The 17,901-nt window shown below is 40.4% G+C and overlaps 1 protein-coding gene across 1 annotated transcript in view; it reads left to right on the top strand.

The window, feature by feature from the left end:
• RAPGEF5 (Rap guanine nucleotide exchange factor 5) overlaps positions 1-17,901 on the top strand; it is a 158,322-nt gene that overhangs the window by 53,571 nt on the left and 86,850 nt on the right. Inside the window, exons 8-9 of the mRNA XM_041466150.1 lie at positions 7,947-8,023; positions 13,322-13,447. Coding sequence (XP_041322084.1) covers positions 7,947-8,023; positions 13,322-13,447 — 203 coding nt within the window. The remainder of the gene's footprint in view (positions 1-7,946; positions 8,024-13,321; positions 13,448-17,901) is intronic.

Here is a 17,901-nt window from a genome sequence, read left to right as displayed (position 1 = left end):
ACTACCTTGCATGAAATATGGACCTTCAAAGCCAGATATAAGAACCTGGGGCTTTGGTTCTTATAAATAAAATAAATAGAAGTTCCTAACAAAACCAGTTGTACAATAATGTGAAATTACCATTATCTTACTGAGCTGGGAAATATTCGTGGCTTTACTTGGTGCACTCATTTTTTAATTTATAATGGCTATATAATGTAGGCAGACCTGAGCCTCATTTAAACTAAAGTTTGACCTTCCTGTGGTCATTTAGAAGCTGTGGGAAGGAATGGCGCCTTAATGGTGATCAGCAAGACCAAATTCACATCTGCCAGCCTCCTTTCTTACCACAGTGGCTTTGCTCTGTTTAGATTGCAGATACCTACCCTTGCTGTTATCTATTCCTTTTGATAAACTTTGAAATGAGAGGAAATGCTCTTGCATCATTTTCTGGAGTCCTGTTTCCTATTTGAGATTTGAGAAATGGCTTGTAGCACTAGGACCCTTGGGAACTTCTTTTTCTGCATGGAAACTAATCAGAATAATGAGTACCCTCTGTGCAAATTCAATATTAGTTCTATACCTAAGGTCAAGCAGAAGTTAATGACTATTTTTTAAGTACAGAAGTTAGTTATGAGACCAACATTACATTTCACACTTTTGTAATTATAAAATAAAATGCTGGAGTAATTTATGTTAAATTGATTTAAACTACAAAGCATAAATATCGTAGCATCCCAGATTAGGGTTTGAGAGAAAATGGCATCGTTGTCACTTGTGCAATAGTTCATTCACTGATTCACAAGTACCTTTATTCCATCTTGTGCTTGCTGTGCTTTTTACATACAGAGGTGCTGAACAATGCTGTAAGCGGGACTCTGTCTCTAATAATTTTTGCATTTTCTTTGTTTCTTTAATTAGCTGATTTACTCAGCTGATTGCACAGCTGTCTGGGCAACACCCCCCCCAGGGGTCTGCCAACTGTTTCAGAGATATGTAATGTACTCAGTGAAGGGAAATCTGTATGATAATTTGCATGTATATATGCAGAAGTAATGGGAAGGAATAAGAAAGCTCAAAGGCAATTTTTGTATTGCTAATAAAAGGAAACATGTTAAGGATGAGCTTAAAAAGCTTTTTCTTTTCAGTAATTTCTGAGAAAAGATTACTCTTTCATGGTAAATAAGGAACCAATTCTCAGTTGGAAGGTTTTGTTCCTGGGATTATTGCTCTCTTACAAGCAGCTTTTGGGGATTTCAGAGATACTCAGTGCTTGTTAGTTTTCCCCTTTGGTTTGGAAACAGAACTTGGAAAATGCAGGAACATGCATGAGGATGTGGTCTGGTCTAAAATGGTCCCCAAATCTGAGGTTTGCAAAGCATTTACTGGCTGCTCATCTTTTTTTCCATTGCTCAGCACTAGTGCTCTACATAGCCTAGAGGATCTGGCTTTTAGTTTCCCCAGTGGTGTCAGTATGAGCTATTCATTTTTTTCCACTCTGATAAATTAATAAGCATCAGCAAACATTATAACACTGTCAAACAGCTCAGAGCTGCCATAGTAACCAACCTCTCTAGAGCTCTAGGTATACCCTCCACAAAGAACAAGGGATATCACAAGTTCCGTTGTTCAAAATAACAATAAAGTTTTCAAAAATAATGAAATTAGCTTAGTTATGTGATTAAAAAATAATAAAATCGGGGGTTGTTTTTTCTTAAAAGCTTCATGCCAGCAACTTCCATTGGAAAAAAACAAACAAAACAAAACCAAGGAAAAAACCCAACCAAAAAATTCCAGAAGAGAAACAAACATTCCTCTTAAAAATTTGGAATATAAGAAGAATGCTAGAAAATGTGAGCTTCTCAGCAGCTCACAATAAATCAACTGGTGCAGGCTGCTGGCAGTTCTGGAGCCTTCTCCCCGGGGAATATTCTTGCAGATTACTGAGGTCTTGTTGGTTTCACAGCGACCAAAAAACTCCCACAACAGGCTATAACCATCCAGCAGGGATGAGGCAGTGAAAGTTTGTTGGCTTGTCAAATAAGTGAAGTCCCTGTGTTCAGAAGTAGTCTCTTTAACTCTTCCAAGGTGGGGATATGTTTCCTATCTGTAGACAGCACGTAGGTGCCTTTTACTTACTGGCTAGATAAAAGAGATTCATACATGAATTGTGATCACAGAGTACTGAAAAGACTGAAATCATACAAAGGGCAGACTAGTTTGATGTTCTCGGATGTTTGCAGGCTAAAGAACAAAACTAAATAATAAATTAATGTCTGCATTTGCAATGAAGGAGCATCTCTGAGTACATAAGCGATGTAGCCTTAGGGGTGACCGAGCTTTGTACGGCAAGCAGAGCTACCTCTGGAGGGGCTGTGGGGACAGTGAAGTCCCCATGCAGCCTGTACAGTCCCAAGTGAGCCTGGCAGTGTTTGTGCAGCTGGAATCCCCCACCAGCTGCTGCTGGGACCGTGCTGGAGGGTTTGCAGCAGGCTAAGAGAGTTTGGTCTTAGGAACAGCCTAGGGCAGTGCAGAAGCATGTCTGCTGAAGGTGGTTTATGGGCTTTTGTCCCCGAAAATATCAGGCAGTCCTGTTCCTAAAGATGGATTTCACAGCAAGCTCAAGGGCTGCAGCTAGAGCTGTGTGGCACAAGGGGTCTGGCAGCAGTGTTACCTCGAGAGGGGTCCTGTCCCCCTGCCTGCTGCATGGCTGTTCTGTTCTCAGCCAGGGCATCAAACCCAGCCAGGTTAGTGGTAATCCTCTGCCAATCCACAAATCCCAAACGCTTTATGGTAGCACAGAGGGGAACAGCCACTGCAGGGGGTGTGGGACAGCCAGCAGTGATGGGAAGCGGAACTGGAATGGCCATGTGGGTGCCACCCAGAGCCAGCTGCTTACAGATGGGCACATGTCCTTGTCTCTTGTTCAGCAGCAAAATGGTTAACTGTGATGGCAGTCCTTTCTTAAGCATTTAAATAATTAGCTTTCACAGTTAACACCCTATTAAGCCAAAGGAGGAAGTTCACACCTCTCCTGGTGTTATTGTTCCAGTCAGGCTGGCTGCAGCAGCGGAATGACGCTAGTGCCTTGGTTTGTGTTGAGAAGGTTATCTTTGCAGCCAGAAGGGGTAGAAAGAAGAAATTTCATTTATAGGAAAGGAAGAAAGCACAATAAAGCAAAGCCTCTGGGAAGATTACAACGCTGTGGGTTCCAGGAGTTGCTTTATGTGTGGATTTTTTTAAACTGTCTTTCCCACTTTCAATTGGGCAAATGATTCTGCTATATTGAACAAGACAAAGCATTAAAATGAAATAATGTGCTTGTAATATTATGTGACTTTTTAGAAATCTTACTCATCAAATGTAATTAATGCAATTAATTTCCCTTCAAGTTTGTGGCATAAAGAAGAGTGTGTCATGGAGGCACTGCTCTGTGGGTAACCTTGGCAGATGCTTCCATAGGCAGGAGAAGGTTTGTAGTGCTGCTTGTGCCTTTTGTTACCCTCACAGGATGCCAGCCTGTCTAGCTAAGGTGACCTCTTTAGCATGTGTGTTCTGCTGCTGGAAAGACAAATCCCTTCCAATGCCTTGAATCTACACTAAACTTTGTGGCACTTTGTGCTGTTAAAATCAGGGGAAGCAGGGTTGGTTGGTTCCAGTGGGAGTAATAGCTGTGTTCCCTTTCCTTGCACACCGCCATGTGATGGCTGATTCTGCTGTAGTAGCAGGTACAAAATTATTTCTTTTGGTTTCTTATTTCTTGATTATTTTTTCCTGATGATTTAATGATCTGAAATGGAATTACTAAAGGACAAACCTCTCCCCCACCAGAGTTCTCTGTCCTAACGTAAGTTTACAGAAGAATCTACTAGCAAAATCTCAGCTCTGCTCTGTGGGGCCACAAGGAACTCAGATCAGATGATGGCCTTTGTGATCCTTAAGTGACCATAAAATATCAAAATCCTGAATTCCCCAGACTAATTTGCAAATGGATATATTTGAACTGCACATTAGCAAGCTAATGCTCATTTGACTTTTTTTTTGTATATTTGTATCAGGGAGCAAAGCTGGATGTATGGTGGTGGAGAAGGAAATATTTGGCTCAGCTCCAAAGTTCACAACTTTTTTTGTATTACAATTCCAGAATCAGCATTTGCCTGGGAAATACTTTCCCATCCCACCCTAAGCTTCCGCTTGCTTTTCCTATGGTTGAATTTGCAATGTCAATTTTTTTTTTTAATCAAAAAATAAATGGCCAGCTAACAGTAACTAGGAAATTATCCTTGAATTCTTATATTTTGTGACAGAACTTGTAAGAACAATAACCCATGAGAGCAGTGCCTGGGCCAATTCAAGGAACGTCTATGGGTTGTTATGGGGTTAGGAGGCATACTGTGTCCAAAAATACTGCAATAAATTTCTTACATGTACGAGATGGCCCCCAGTAACATAAATTTCTGAAGACACCAGAATATTTTAAGAAGTATGTGGGTTTTCTCTGTTTTAGACAAAACACATAGTAACCTTTTCCTACAGAAACCAAGAAAAATTAGGGGTTGTTGCTTGTCTGTGTGGCCACTTCAGCCTTCAGGGGACTGTATTCTTGTGATGGGGAAAATGTATGAGATGGTGTGATTCCTTGAGTGTTGCTCCCTGGGTGAAGTTAAATGATTTAGTTGTGGCTGGTCCTTGTGGCTTTGGATAAGAGGCAAGGAGGACAAAAAAATCAAGTTTGTGATGGAAATTTCATGAAAAAAAGGTCAAATGCTCCTTCTCTCCCAAGAGAGCTGCAAGAACGTCAGTGTGAGGTCTGTTGTTTTTTTTTTTTTTTCTTTAAGAAAATATTTACTGCTTCTTTTCTACATTCCTTACACAGTCTAAACAACATTGAAGCCAAGGAGAGCTGGGTCTGGATCATGAACTTATTCAGGTTTTTTAGAGTTGAGTTGTGAAATTGCTGATATAAAAACTTTTTCTTTATTTTTATTCTTTTAAGCCATTCACTTAGAGTGCACTTAAACTGAGGCAATTTTCTCATCATCTTTAGAATTGCTCATGTTAAAATCATTCAACACTCAAGGATAGCTCTATTCATTGGGGGTTGTGGACTCGCACCCTCTTTCTGTTCCCCTTTGTGCCAGGTAAGAGATCTTGCTGCCCTCAGTTCTGGGTGTTTGCTGTTTGTCACTGTCTCCCTGGCCAGACACCATCCTCTCACCTGCCTGCCCAGCCAGGTCAGCCAGAGGTGCTGCTCCCTGAATGTCTGCCTGTTCACTTTGGTTGAAGATGCTCTGGGGTGTTTGCCCTGGCATTGGGCAGGGAAGGGGACACTTGTAATTGAGGCCTGTGACAAGAAGCCAGTTGGCAGGCACTAACCTTTTCCCCTGGCACAGCTGTTTGTGGAGCGCCCATCTGCTCAGGACTGTGGAAAAGCTGGCTGGATCAATGTAAATCACTTAAACCTCGACTCATGGCCCTGTTACCAGCAAGGTGCCACTCCTCTAAATGCCATGATTAATAGCCAGAGTCTGGGGAGGTATTTTGCCCATGAGAGCCTACAGCAAACTGATTATAGAAGAAATCAGAAAATTGAAAGGAGAATTGGGGAAATGTTCTGCTAACGCAGACTTAACAATTTGAGAAATTGCTCAAACAACCGATTTTTAGCATTCGTTAATGCCTTCCGGCATTGCAGCATTCCTGTCTCAGGCAGGTTGTTCTGCAGGGGTCAACAAATCAATGTCCTGAATGCTCTGTTTCTCCCACAGTGGCAGTGGGTAGAACAGGGTCATGCATGTGTGGGACTGTGCAAGAGTCTGAGGCAGCTCTTGGGGAGGAAGGCTGGGAGATGGGTTACGCAGGAAGGTACTGCACAGACCCCCCAGCATGGCTGGATAAAGTAGGTTGCCTTTAGAAACCCTGCCCTGCACCAGAAAAGCAGGGTCACACATGGCTGCTCAGGCCATCCCTCTCATTACTGGCTCATTATGTTGTTCCTTTTCCAGGCTGGGGCAGAGACATGCCACAGTATCCCAAGAGTGTTCTGGTTTTGCCTAGATTTAAATATGCTGGGATCTGATGCCCATTGTACATGCTGTCTGTTGCAGCTACAGTCTGACCCTGTGTTCTCAGTATTCACCTTGCATTTCAGAGGTTTGCTGGTAAAGTGATGCCTGCAAACCCAATGGTGAAGATTTATGTCAGAAATGTGATAATGGATTTAAAAAGATCCTGTAATGGAATAAATTGTATTGACAGAATGACTTATTTCCCCTTTTATAATTACATTTTTATTATCTTTTTTTTTTTGATAGCATAACTGTGGGGGAAGAAACAAAATTATATCCTATATGGCATAGCAATATCAGCAGAAATCCTGCCATAAGAAAAAATAAATCCCTACAATTTATTTTAGAGGTCAAGAACAGTCCAAAGTTACTTTTCTTTTAAGTTGCTAGATGCTGCCTAAATGTTAGGCTGCTTTTTGTCTGCAGCAGACCCAGAGCACCCATGCAGACACAGCAAGCTGGACCTCATGGCTCACATTCAGTGTATGAGCTTGGCCATGATAACCTGGTTATGTCTGGAGATTCAGGCTGAGGGCTGAGGATTGCATAGTGAGGATGCGTGGGGAAGGTGGTACTGCTGCCTGCCAGCCCTTCTCCTGCTCCCTTTGCTCATCAGTCAAATCCTGGGCTGCCTCAGCTCACAGATGTAATTTTAAGGCAACACAGGACTGGTGATCCTTGTCTGAACACACTGTGCTCTGGGCTGTGGCTGTTCAGATGCAGCCTGATGAGCAGCTCAGGTACACAGGGGTGAAGGAGAGAGGAGGTGGGCAGGAGGGACCGCACCAGCTCTGCCCTCCCACCCATCCATCAAAGCCATGAGGTGTTTTTCAGGAAATAGATGTGACAGCTCTGCTGCTTCAAGGACACTTCTGGTGTCACAAATTCTGTGGCTAAACCAGGAAATCACTCCATATATACTCAAGATGAAAGATATTTGAGTGTGGTTCTTCTAAGCTGATGAGTACAGTATAAGGTGAAGTCACTTTGCGTGTGTTTTGTTGGGTCTGACTCTCCCAACCTGTCACATTTCAGAACATCTGAGGGCTCAATGTCCCACCAAAATACAGCAGGTGGCTGTGCTGACTGAAAGGGTAGCTTGGGGTATAGGTAGTAAAACTGCCTATAGATGAAGCTGTTTGCAATACAGAAATCTGAGGTGTTCTTACACAAGAGGTTCCTTGTTTCTTTAGCTGGATAAACTCCTAGCTCTGGTTTTGACCATTCAGGGGATTGAACAAGTTTGATACAAAACTTTAAAGTCTAGCAAAACTTGCTGTTTTTAAGTGATTTAAGTCGTGTTAATTGGGTGAGGTTGCTGCTTTCTTCTATTGTGCTAGTAGCAAAGAATTTTTGATAAAACATCTCCTGCTACCATTTATTTCTGGAGATGATTTTCATGGCTAGTGGTGATGTTTGTTTGTGAAGATTGACATCATTTTGCTTACAAAGAATTTTCCAAGTGTGAGATGAGGGATAAATGTGCTTATTTTGTTTAGTCTGACCTGACCTTATGTAATATAATGGAAGAAGAGGGAGACCTTATTTTTTTTTTTATTGCTTAGGAGTCATGATATCTTGTTACAATGTATGGAAAAGTGGAGTTCCTTAAATGTCTCTGTTTTGTCAGGACTAACAGTAGCGTGACTATAACTATTTACTAGTGGATTTTACTGCATGAGGGAAAATAAAGTATGTTGTATTTAGCATTTTTCCAAACCCAGTAAGGTGTACCTTATAGGATCTGTCCAAAACCACTCCAGGAGTTAACTAGAATGCTGAAGTTTAAACATTCCTTGAATGGTCATCCTATTTGATCTCAAGTGATCCATGCCACTTTCCTGCTTTTTGTGATTTAAACCTGCCTGCTTCCAATATATTCCTCTTTCTTATTTTTAGCAATTAATCAGAATGAAGAAAGCAACAGTCAAGAAGTACGAGGAGTAGAAGATCTCAAGGATACCTCTGATGCACAGGTACATGTGTAAGATTATTGGAGTCTTGGGAATGTTTCCGGATCTACAAGCTGAAGAACTGCTTTCAATAGCTCTGGGAAATGGTTTTTTTTCGATGTTCTGTGCAGGGAGCATGTAGGAGGGAGCAAGTCTGCTTGATCCCATCTTATGTGACTATTTAGAATAAGATTGATGATTATTCTGGGAATTAATCCCGTGATGTTGCAATTGGACAGCATTCTTCAGCTATCTTTCTGCTCCTTTTAGATAATGCACATAGCACATACCAGCTGTGAAAGTAAAATGAGATGTGTTTTAGGAGGCAAGGGCATGCGACATTTTGATTGAATTTTAATCACTGTAAGTAGACATGCAATGAAATAGGGATACTTATTAGTCACTCAAGTGCAAGAAACAACCTTCTTCTTTTTTTTCCTAACTGCCCTCATTTACAACCAAAGCACTCTTCTGGATATTGCTCAGAAGAAACTAAACTGCCTTTTAGAGTATTTTATTGTGGGATTGCTTACCCTTTTTAATTCTGTGAATCTTTTTAGATTAATCTGCAATTCATTCAATCATTCCATTCATGCGTTCAAGCTGTGCAAGTGTAACTGTATTGCTCATTGTACTGGTACTGATTATTGCTTTTAATTTAAAATTGATTTTTCCCAGTCTTGACTGGTTTTTTCTCCTTCTGTTTCTCTTGCAAATGTTATGTTCCCCACCAGTTGCCACCTTTTCTCCTTTCTCTATATGCAGCTTGCAGTTCCTGCCTCTGATTTATCTCCCTAACATCTTGCCAAACTGAAAAGTCATGTGCAAGAAAGACAGGATTTATGCTGATGTCTGTGAGCAAGCCTAGCTGAAAGGGTACAAGCCATGTAGCCAAGAGTGCATTACAGAGAAATAGGAAGGGCCCAGAGGGAAACACTGACCTCACTGCACAAAAAATTTAGATTTCTGTTTTTTCATTGGATTTTTTGGGGGGGAGGCAGGAGGGGAAGGATTTAATATATTCTTAGTTGCTGTAGTTATTGCAATTTTTTAAAAATGTTTGTTCCCATTTATGACATAGACAATGCACATACAAAGGTCCTATGTAGCCAGCTAATAAGATTTCCCTGAAATAATTATAAAATCCCATAAAAATTTATTATTGGGGTATTGATTCACCCAGATTTTAACTGACTGGAAATCAGCCTCTAAAATTTGAAATAATATGAAGCACATTTAAAATTGTACAATTATTAAATGAGCAGTTAACAAAAGCGTTCATGTGCTCTGCTGGGAGGAGAGCAGGAGTGTTATCAAAGCAGGGCTTGCTCCAGTTTGTTAGCACCATAAAAATGACATCCAGTGAAGGCCAAATACAGTTTGTTTTAAGGAGTGAATGTTTTTTTTTTCACTTTAGTGGGACTGTGCATATGACTGGAGCAAAGCAAGGCATCCTGTCTTTTGAGGCAGTGGCACATGGTTTTAAGTTTTCAGGTTGATTAAATGTGAAGCCAGTAATAATTATATTTTTTCACCAGCTACAGAAAGAGAGAGGTATGTGATGAAAGAAAACCAAACCACCACCAACCTTCTGTTAATAGAATTGAAGGGTGTGGTGCCTGCTCTAAACACTGCTCTGTGGGAGAGAAGCTTGATTTACACTTGAGTTAGTAGACAAAACTGGTAGTATGGAAAAAAATTGGCAAGGGGATTTTCAAAAGCAAACATGCTGTAAACAATGTAAATTATGTAAATAAATGATCCCATCTTGTCTTCCTAGGGATGTGTTAATTCACCTCTGTGTCATTGCTAGATGCTCATTTATGACCTATGCAGAGGGAATATTTTCCAATGGATATGCTGAAAGAAAAAGTATGTCGTCAGCATCTTCCTTTTTCCACCCTCAGTGGGTGGACTAATTAGTGACTAATTTGCTTTCATTTCCATTAAACTTTTAAATATTTCATTTCAAATGTTACATAAACACATTTAATTATAGTAATTTTGAGCCATGAATGGTAGTAAAGCTTTACTATAAGGTACATTCTTTTATCATTCATTAAGGTAAAGCCAGTTAAACTATGAAAATTTTTGATTTTCACCTTCACTTGTTAGTAATTGATCTGTTTTGGTCTACACAAATTAGAGGTCTAAGCACCAACAAAGGTTTTGGAGGATGTGTTCCTGCACAAAATGAAAATCAAAATTGTGCTTTGCAAGTAGGGTGAGTTGCCTTTTGTCTAACAGCTTCCAAAGTATTGCCTGAACATTAAATTTGTATTGAGAAGTGAAAATGACCAGTAATTGGAGACTGTCAACATTTTCCTAACCAGGTTTTAGAAACTGTCATCAATTAATTATTTAATTGACCTGGATGTTTTCTTACAAATATTTAACAGAAGGATTTGTAGTGAAAAGTCAGTATAAGTGAGGAAATCAGAACTAAAAGTAAAGGATTCATAGATTTTTTTCTTAATTATAAAAAATCAGGTTTAGTCTTTTGTGTTTCAAATGCATTCTTTACTCCCAGAGCTAAACATATGCGATTAATTTAATATTACCTTAACCCTCCCAGAAATTTTTTATCCTCTGGAGACCTAATTAAATAAGATTTTTTTTCATGTTCTCTGCATCTCTTTAAATTAAAGAACTGTGACAGGAGGAGGGGACATGTTAAAATGTAGTATTTCTACTTGGTGGTTATTGTAGGTCATGGACTACCTTATCTGGACACAAGTCCTGGTTCCAGCCAGGACAGGGTTAGTTTTTGCAATAGCCAGGACCCAGAGGTTATTCTATACCACCTCACGTCACTGGTGGGGGCAGGAGAAGGAACTCTCTTCCAGGCTGGGTTATTGTGGAGGAGGGATTGGTTGGGTACTGTCTGTTGGCGAGGGGTTTCCATGTGAATCATTCCTTATTTGTACCCTATATGTCATTATTATCGTTGCCCTTACTGTTTGTTTTCTTATCTAATTGCTGTTTTCAGTAAATTGTTCTTGTCTCAACCTATGATCTTTACCTTTTGTGACTCCAATTCTCCTCTTCAGCTACTCAAAGGAGGTGGGGGAGGAGAAGGGTGAGGGAGCAAGTGGCTCCTCATTTATTCTTAGTGGAAGCACTGAACTGGGAAGTGCCATTCCTGAACCAGGACAGCACAACAGGAAGGTGCAAAAAGTGCCTCCATAGTACTAAGAGCCCAGATCCAGAGACAGCCAAAATCTTTATCATCCCAAAATCCTAGTAGGTGATAACACTTTGGAGTTGTCCTTAGCCTACATGACACTGATGTAATGAAGAACATTACACATTACTCTGCTAGAAGCATCCTGCAGCCATGAAATAAGCAGGCTTGATGTAGTTGATATTCCCAAGCACTCAAAGTGTTGGAAGTGCAGACGTCAGGCCTTCCAAGTCTTAGGTTCCCTGTGCAAATTACTGGAGATAAATGAGAATATTAGGAAACAACTGATCTGACCATTTTTAAGTGTCTACGGTAGAGTAAAAAAAAAGTCTCTTCCTAAATACTCCTTTTTCTCTATTGATTAAACAACTCTGGACAACTACTTCACTATATTCTTCCACATTTGATAAAATCAGTCTTGTTGCTGATCTGCAGGGGATAAGAGTGTGTCAGAACTGGTTTATAAACCAATGTCTTCAATTTAGAAGATAAGGCACTGAACTCATGGACTATGTAAGGAATTTGAGATTAGGCAATGTAATTCCTTAAATTCTCAGTAGATTTCTGACCTTCAAACCAGTGAGTAGGCTCATGTAGGGAAGCTGTGTTCCTCAGGATGCTGGGCTCAGGAGGAGCACAGGACATTCAAGGGACAGGCTGTATCTCAAATCCTTTATTCATCAGAGCAGAAGTGTCTGGTGCAGACTTGTGAGGAGATGTCTTCATCCTGACTGGAAGAATGTAGGCATGTACAAATTTCTTTCAATAAGTTGAGTAAGGATGACTCTGGATTTGGTTGTGGAGCCCATTTTTTTTCCATCAGACTTCAAGAACTTATTCATAAAGTAGATTTGTTTTCTTCTTCAGCTGAAGAAATCTTAACCCTCACTTGTTGGTTGGAGAAACCACCAAGCTGTAGGATGATTTGGGTGGGCACTCTCACACCTTCGTCTGTCACAGACAGGAATTGCTCAAGGCCAAAGGATTGAACCCTGCAGGGTTAGCAAGTCAAGGTATCCCCAGTTTTTGGGCCTGACTCACAAGATGTGTTGTGAAATCTGGAATAGATAGTAATTAATGTAAACTCAAGATGAACAGTAGAAAGAAAACTGTGAAGGAAGTTCACCAGAAAAATGTTTATTTGCAGATTGCCTTTGAAGTCATATAGCCATATCGTAGGTATGCCACATGATGGGCCCTCCCAAGGCATCTGCTGCTCCCATCAGGAAACATCTGCGCTAATAAAAGCTGTGTGGTATCGTTGCCCCAGGTCTCAGTTATGCAGAGTCTATATCCATAGCCAAATCATGGACAGTGATATCAGCCACTGACTTTGCAAGTAGTTCAGCCCATATCAGCTAACTTTGCAATGAGTCTCTACTGTGCCTGTGTGCAAGCATGAATCCATCTTTTCATATATATCTGGCATTTTTAGAAAACAACCATTTTGACAAAACACTGTCAGCATAGCTTGAATAACAGATTTATTAAAAAAAAAAAAAAAAAAAAAAAAAAAAAAGATTTAGTTCTAACATAGCTTTTAAAGAAAAAAAAAATCGTTCTAACATAGCTTCTAAAGCAAATATAATTTCCTTCCCTAAACAAAATCTAGATATACAGATTTGTTATTTATGGAATAAATAAATGTGGCACAACTGTCTTTTAACTCCTGAGTCTTGCATATGTGAAAAATGGTCAGAGTGGGAGCAGAGGGAGTTGTAGACTGTTATTTTTAGGAGTGCCTTGTGTTGTACTTCATTCTTTTTCCAGGGCTGTTCCTGGCTAACTTTCCCATGAGTTTTTAACCTCTTGCTCTTGTTCTCTTATGTAACAGGAAACAGGCTGACAGGAACAAATAAAACACAGCATATCTGATAGTTGCACTCAGAGGAGAGGTTGATTTAGTTAGCCCTGCCTTCTCTCCTCCAGAGCAGATGCATTTGGAGATTCAGATGTGCTTCTGTTCCTCTCCAGTTGTTTCCCGGGAAGCAGTGACTTGTTTGTGCTCAGCAAGTGGCACCGAAGTACCGCAAATATGAGAAAACAAATGCATTTCTTTTAAGGTTGAAATCTGTGGTGGTGTCATGTCCTGGGATTGTGGATTTAAGTATCTGTTTGCTCTTTCTCCCACCCTTAAGGCAGGAGTTTTATGCAAGCTTCAGGGAAGAGATGACATCGGACGGATTGAGCTGGTCCAAAAGCTGGCGAGAGAGAACTGCCAGTTTTTGCAGGCGGATAGAAAAGCACTGGAGAAGGCAGAACAAGTAAGACATTTCTTATTTGGGTTTTTTGTTTCTTTCGGGTAGGGGAGGAAGATTTAGGTCACAAAACTGAAATAGCAAAGCTGATGGTCAGAATCCAGGGCACACATTAGTCATGGAGCTGTAGCTGCTCTCCTCTGGCATTTACATTTCTCTAAAGTGCGTTCAGGTCAATAATTGTCAACACACTTAAATTATTATGTTGTCATTAACTGTCAGATGCTGTTATTAATATCTTATATTAGGATACAGCAGATGATTTCAGGATGCTTTTTACCAAATTGTTGGGTTTTACGGAGTATTTAAATAATGTATAAGGCATATGAATGCTTCAAGTACTCTAAATTATCTTAAAATTACTGTAGATATATTTGGATGCAAGTATTGGCTGAAACTTTTCAGCATGAATTAAAAAGAATGGTCTGGATAGGGAGTTCAGCAGTATGTGTTTTTTTCTTTTAAATTGTGTTTTCAGTCACAAGTTACACTGAAGAAAGCAGCATTCTGTTTATTGCTTCTGAAAGCACTTATTCAAATGTTAATAACTGGACTGAAAATTCACAGAAACTTGACTGCTTTGCTTATAGCACGTCTCCTAATTTTGTTCTCCTAGTAAAGATTTCTATTCTGATTGCATATTCATCTGAAGGTGCAGAGGATAATAACTGCAAGAAACAACAAAAAACCCACCTAGTCTTCATGTCTCTTGTCATTATGTCTATGCAATTTATTCCATTTTCTGCTCACTGGACAGTAGAAAAAAGACTTGTACTTTAGAAAAGAAATACTTTTCAGCTCATCTGCAAGTTCATTCCTACTGAAATAAGGCTGTACACAGGAAAAGAGGATGATGAAGTATTATTTCAGAGCTTCATGCTGTTCTGTTCAGCAGCATGGAGGGTCTGGTCTGGTGTAGTGTTATTGTATCAGTAAGTGTGCAGAAGAGAGGAGGGCAATTAGCAAAGGCTAATTACCCAAGATTAAATTGTTTCTCAGCTGACCCTCTAGCATTGGATGTCTGGGAGAATTTCTATATATCTTTAAACTGTATCCACAAAGCACAATTAAAAGTTGAGGTGCTCAAGCAAAGAAGATTTTAAACCGGGGCAGATTTCTATTGTGTTTCAGGATTTAGAAACAAGACTACAGATATGTGGGCATAGATGAGAGGGGGATGTTGGGACTGTTACTCAAAAAATTCAGTGGATATTTTTGCTGCTACTCTGGTCATTGCAAAGGGTGCTGTGGAGTCAGCTGCAGCTCTGTAGCTGCACAGATTACAGTACAGTTCCAAAAATGGAAAGGAAAGCAGCACTCAGCTTTTCTTCTCCTTTTGAAAAGTATGGTACTTAGGAGTTGCTGCTATTTAGGAGATGAGTGACTTCAGTTTAGCAGGAGCTCAAGCAATTTGCTCATACCTGTCCTGAGCAGTATAACACAGCAATTACTGCTCTCAGACAAGGATATGCCTTTAGACCTTTAGGACACACTTTTAGAGGTGCCAGCAAAGAGAAATGTTGCCTGAGAGACTGCAGAAGCCCAGGTCATTCCTCATGTGCCCTTTCTTTCTTGGTGGGGAATGTCCTACAGCTAGTGTTGGCAATAATAAATCATGGTGTGCTTCTTCCCCCTGTTCTGCATTCTGCTGGTTGTTGTAGGGTGGATCCAGGCAGCCCATGCCCAGATATAAGAGAGACCTAAAGTCCTCGTTGTGGGTGTGTCTGGTAAGCCCCCAGGTACACTACTGACTTCATTAGGAATAGTCACCAAGAAGGCACCCTAAACATGGGCGAGGTTTGTCGTAGCTTCTCAGTTTAGCTGACTCAGGTAACTTTCACTGGAAAAAATGCACACATTGCCATGGCAGGGCAATGGGTTGCATATGTTCAGGAAGCCATGAGCTTCCATCCCTTCCTCTCCCTCCCTTCCTCCCGTGTGCTCTGAGAGCTGATCCAGTGCACGTGCAGGTGACAGGATTTGACTGGCTGGGCAGGGTTCACTGCTCCAGGCAGATATCCCCACTCTTCTCCAAGGAGAAAAGCAGCAGGCTGAAAATTGTAGTGAATACTGCTTGGATCCAGGATTTCAGCCCTTCCCATCTCGTCCTGCTGCTACAAAAGTGATGGCAGATTCATTGGCATTGGCTTACTCTCCAGTCCCTTGGGCTCACTGCAAATGTTCGAGGAACAGCATGTTCAGGGCGTGGTATCCTTATTATGTGTAACATGCCCATCTTTCTTTTTGTTTTTATTTTTAAAAGCATGGCTTATTTGAAACTGCGTTCTTTGTAACACAGGGTGATGGGCACCCAGTGCAGGAGTAAAATAGAGATGCTCTGTACATTTTCCACAGGACCCTCATTTCTCAGCAAGTATCCCAGCACTAAAGCTTTTACCAGCTTTCCCTCCTGGGGAGCTCAAACTTGGCTTTCTTGGATGATCTGCCTTCCTCAAAGGAATGGCATGCAGTCTGTAAATGAGAGGCCTGAACACCCTGCCAGGCTGTTCTCCCTGCCCTTGGAGAGCCTGCTATACAGGCTGGTTCCCTGGCAGCCCAGCTCAAAGCAGAAATGCTGCTGGCTTGCAGGGCTCTGTGTTTATCAGCCTGGGCCAGTGTCACTGTTAAAAGCTAAAAGGGGCTTTATAACCTGCCTGGAAGTTAAGCAAAAATAGCCAGTGGGAAATTTTGCCTGAAACAGAGTTCTCTAGTTTGTTCTCCTCTAGGAAGATGAAAAAAAACCAAAATCCCAACTTGGAGTTAGAATTGTGCATATGCATACTTCCTCTCTACATGTACTGTGTCCCAGGCATGTGATGGGAAATGGAGTTGTGGTTCTGGTGTTATACCCACCGTGCTTCTAAAGCAGGTCTCTCCAGATAAGTACAGCCTCACATGAGATTCCAGCATTAACAGCAAGTATAAATGTATTATAATTGAGCTCCGATGATTCCTGTGCTTTCCTATAAAGAAGAAAGGTTCTCAGCCTAATTGAAGAATTTGGTACTGATTTGGTAGCCTGATAACTCTTTCCTATACAGTGAGTGAGGTGTGCAATGTGATAGGGAGCGAGACTGATTGATTATGAGGACTGGTAAACTCTCCTGTCATTCAAATAAATAGTCACCATCCTCATCTGAGTTTGGGTATGGAAGTTAATGACTCACTTAAAGAAGATAGATGACACATGGATGCACAAGAGGTTTTTTGGCAGATAAAGTTCCTAAAGGTGTTCTTTGAGGAGAGGTGTTGGGTGTTTGTGGTCCATAAGGAACAGGTGAAGCGTGGACTGGTTTGGGTTAGTTCAGGAGATGAAATATAATTATTTTTTCTCAGAAAAAGCAGATGGTCAGGAAGAGGGAATGTAAGTGACAGCTGGCTGGCTCACTGGAAGAAAGCTTGGTTTGGAACTAGTTGGGTGGGAGAAGGGATTCCTTTAGTCTGGCTGTATTCTGGAGGGTGTAAAATTGGGGTATATATATCTATATCTGTAAGATACAGATGATTTGTACAAAATCAGAAAGTCCATACTGCTTTTTTTTTTAGTTTTCTGGTATGCTATCATTTTGCATTTATGGTCTAAATGAAAAAAAAGAGCTTTGAATAACTGTATTAATTTAAAAAGTTCTGTGCTCAGTTTCTGTTATATGTGAGCCGCTAAATTGATGTTGACACTGGAAGCTGACAGTGACCAGGTTAGATTGGTATATTGGAACTGGTGTTCCTTGGTAGCACACAGTGCCAACTTCTTCTCTGGTAAATATAGCATTTGAAAAGCGCTCTAACCATAATGGTGCTCACAGACTTGTAGGGAAAAACAAAAACTAATGGTGATTTTTTCCCCACTCCCTCTTCCTAATGAGTTAGAATAAAGTACTTAATGAAGGCACTGAACCTACCGTATGTGTTAGGCTCCCTAAAACTTCAGCTTTGCAAATGAGTAGAAAGTAAATAGAACTAAATAAGCTTCTAAATAGGCAGATAAGCTTCTTCTCTGTGCTTTTGCATTCCTACAATGCATTGATAAATAAATAAAACAAAATTATTGTCTAAAACACACAGAAATTATTTTAATATCAAATGTGGGGTAGCGTAAAAAAAACTATGCAAGCTTGCAGTTCTAATTTTATCATTACATGCAAATCATACTCATAAGCCTAGGGAAATGCGAAACTGGATATCTGTATTTTTATATAATTTAAATATTTCATTTCCTTTAAAAAATTGCTTTGACAGAAAATAGATGAAAAATCTGTATTGAAATATTCAGCTATAGAGCAAGCCAGCTTTTTGGACAGGTTTGCTTATTATTAGCATTAATTATACTATAGAAAGCAAGCTGTGTGTGTAAAGTCACTTGAAGTCATTTATCATGGCTTTTTTTCCCCTCCAGCATACATTTGGGATGCATTCAAGGCATATTTGCACTAAACCATAGTTTTTGAAATTCCTTTTAGTCA

This window comes from Pyrgilauda ruficollis, unplaced genomic scaffold (assembly GCF_017590135.1).
Source record: "Pyrgilauda ruficollis isolate IOZ18807 unplaced genomic scaffold, ASM1759013v1 scaffold2, whole genome shotgun sequence".
Taxonomy (NCBI): Eukaryota; Metazoa; Chordata; class Aves; order Passeriformes; family Passeridae; genus Pyrgilauda; species Pyrgilauda ruficollis.
This window is presented reverse-complemented; position numbering and strand designations above follow the sequence as displayed.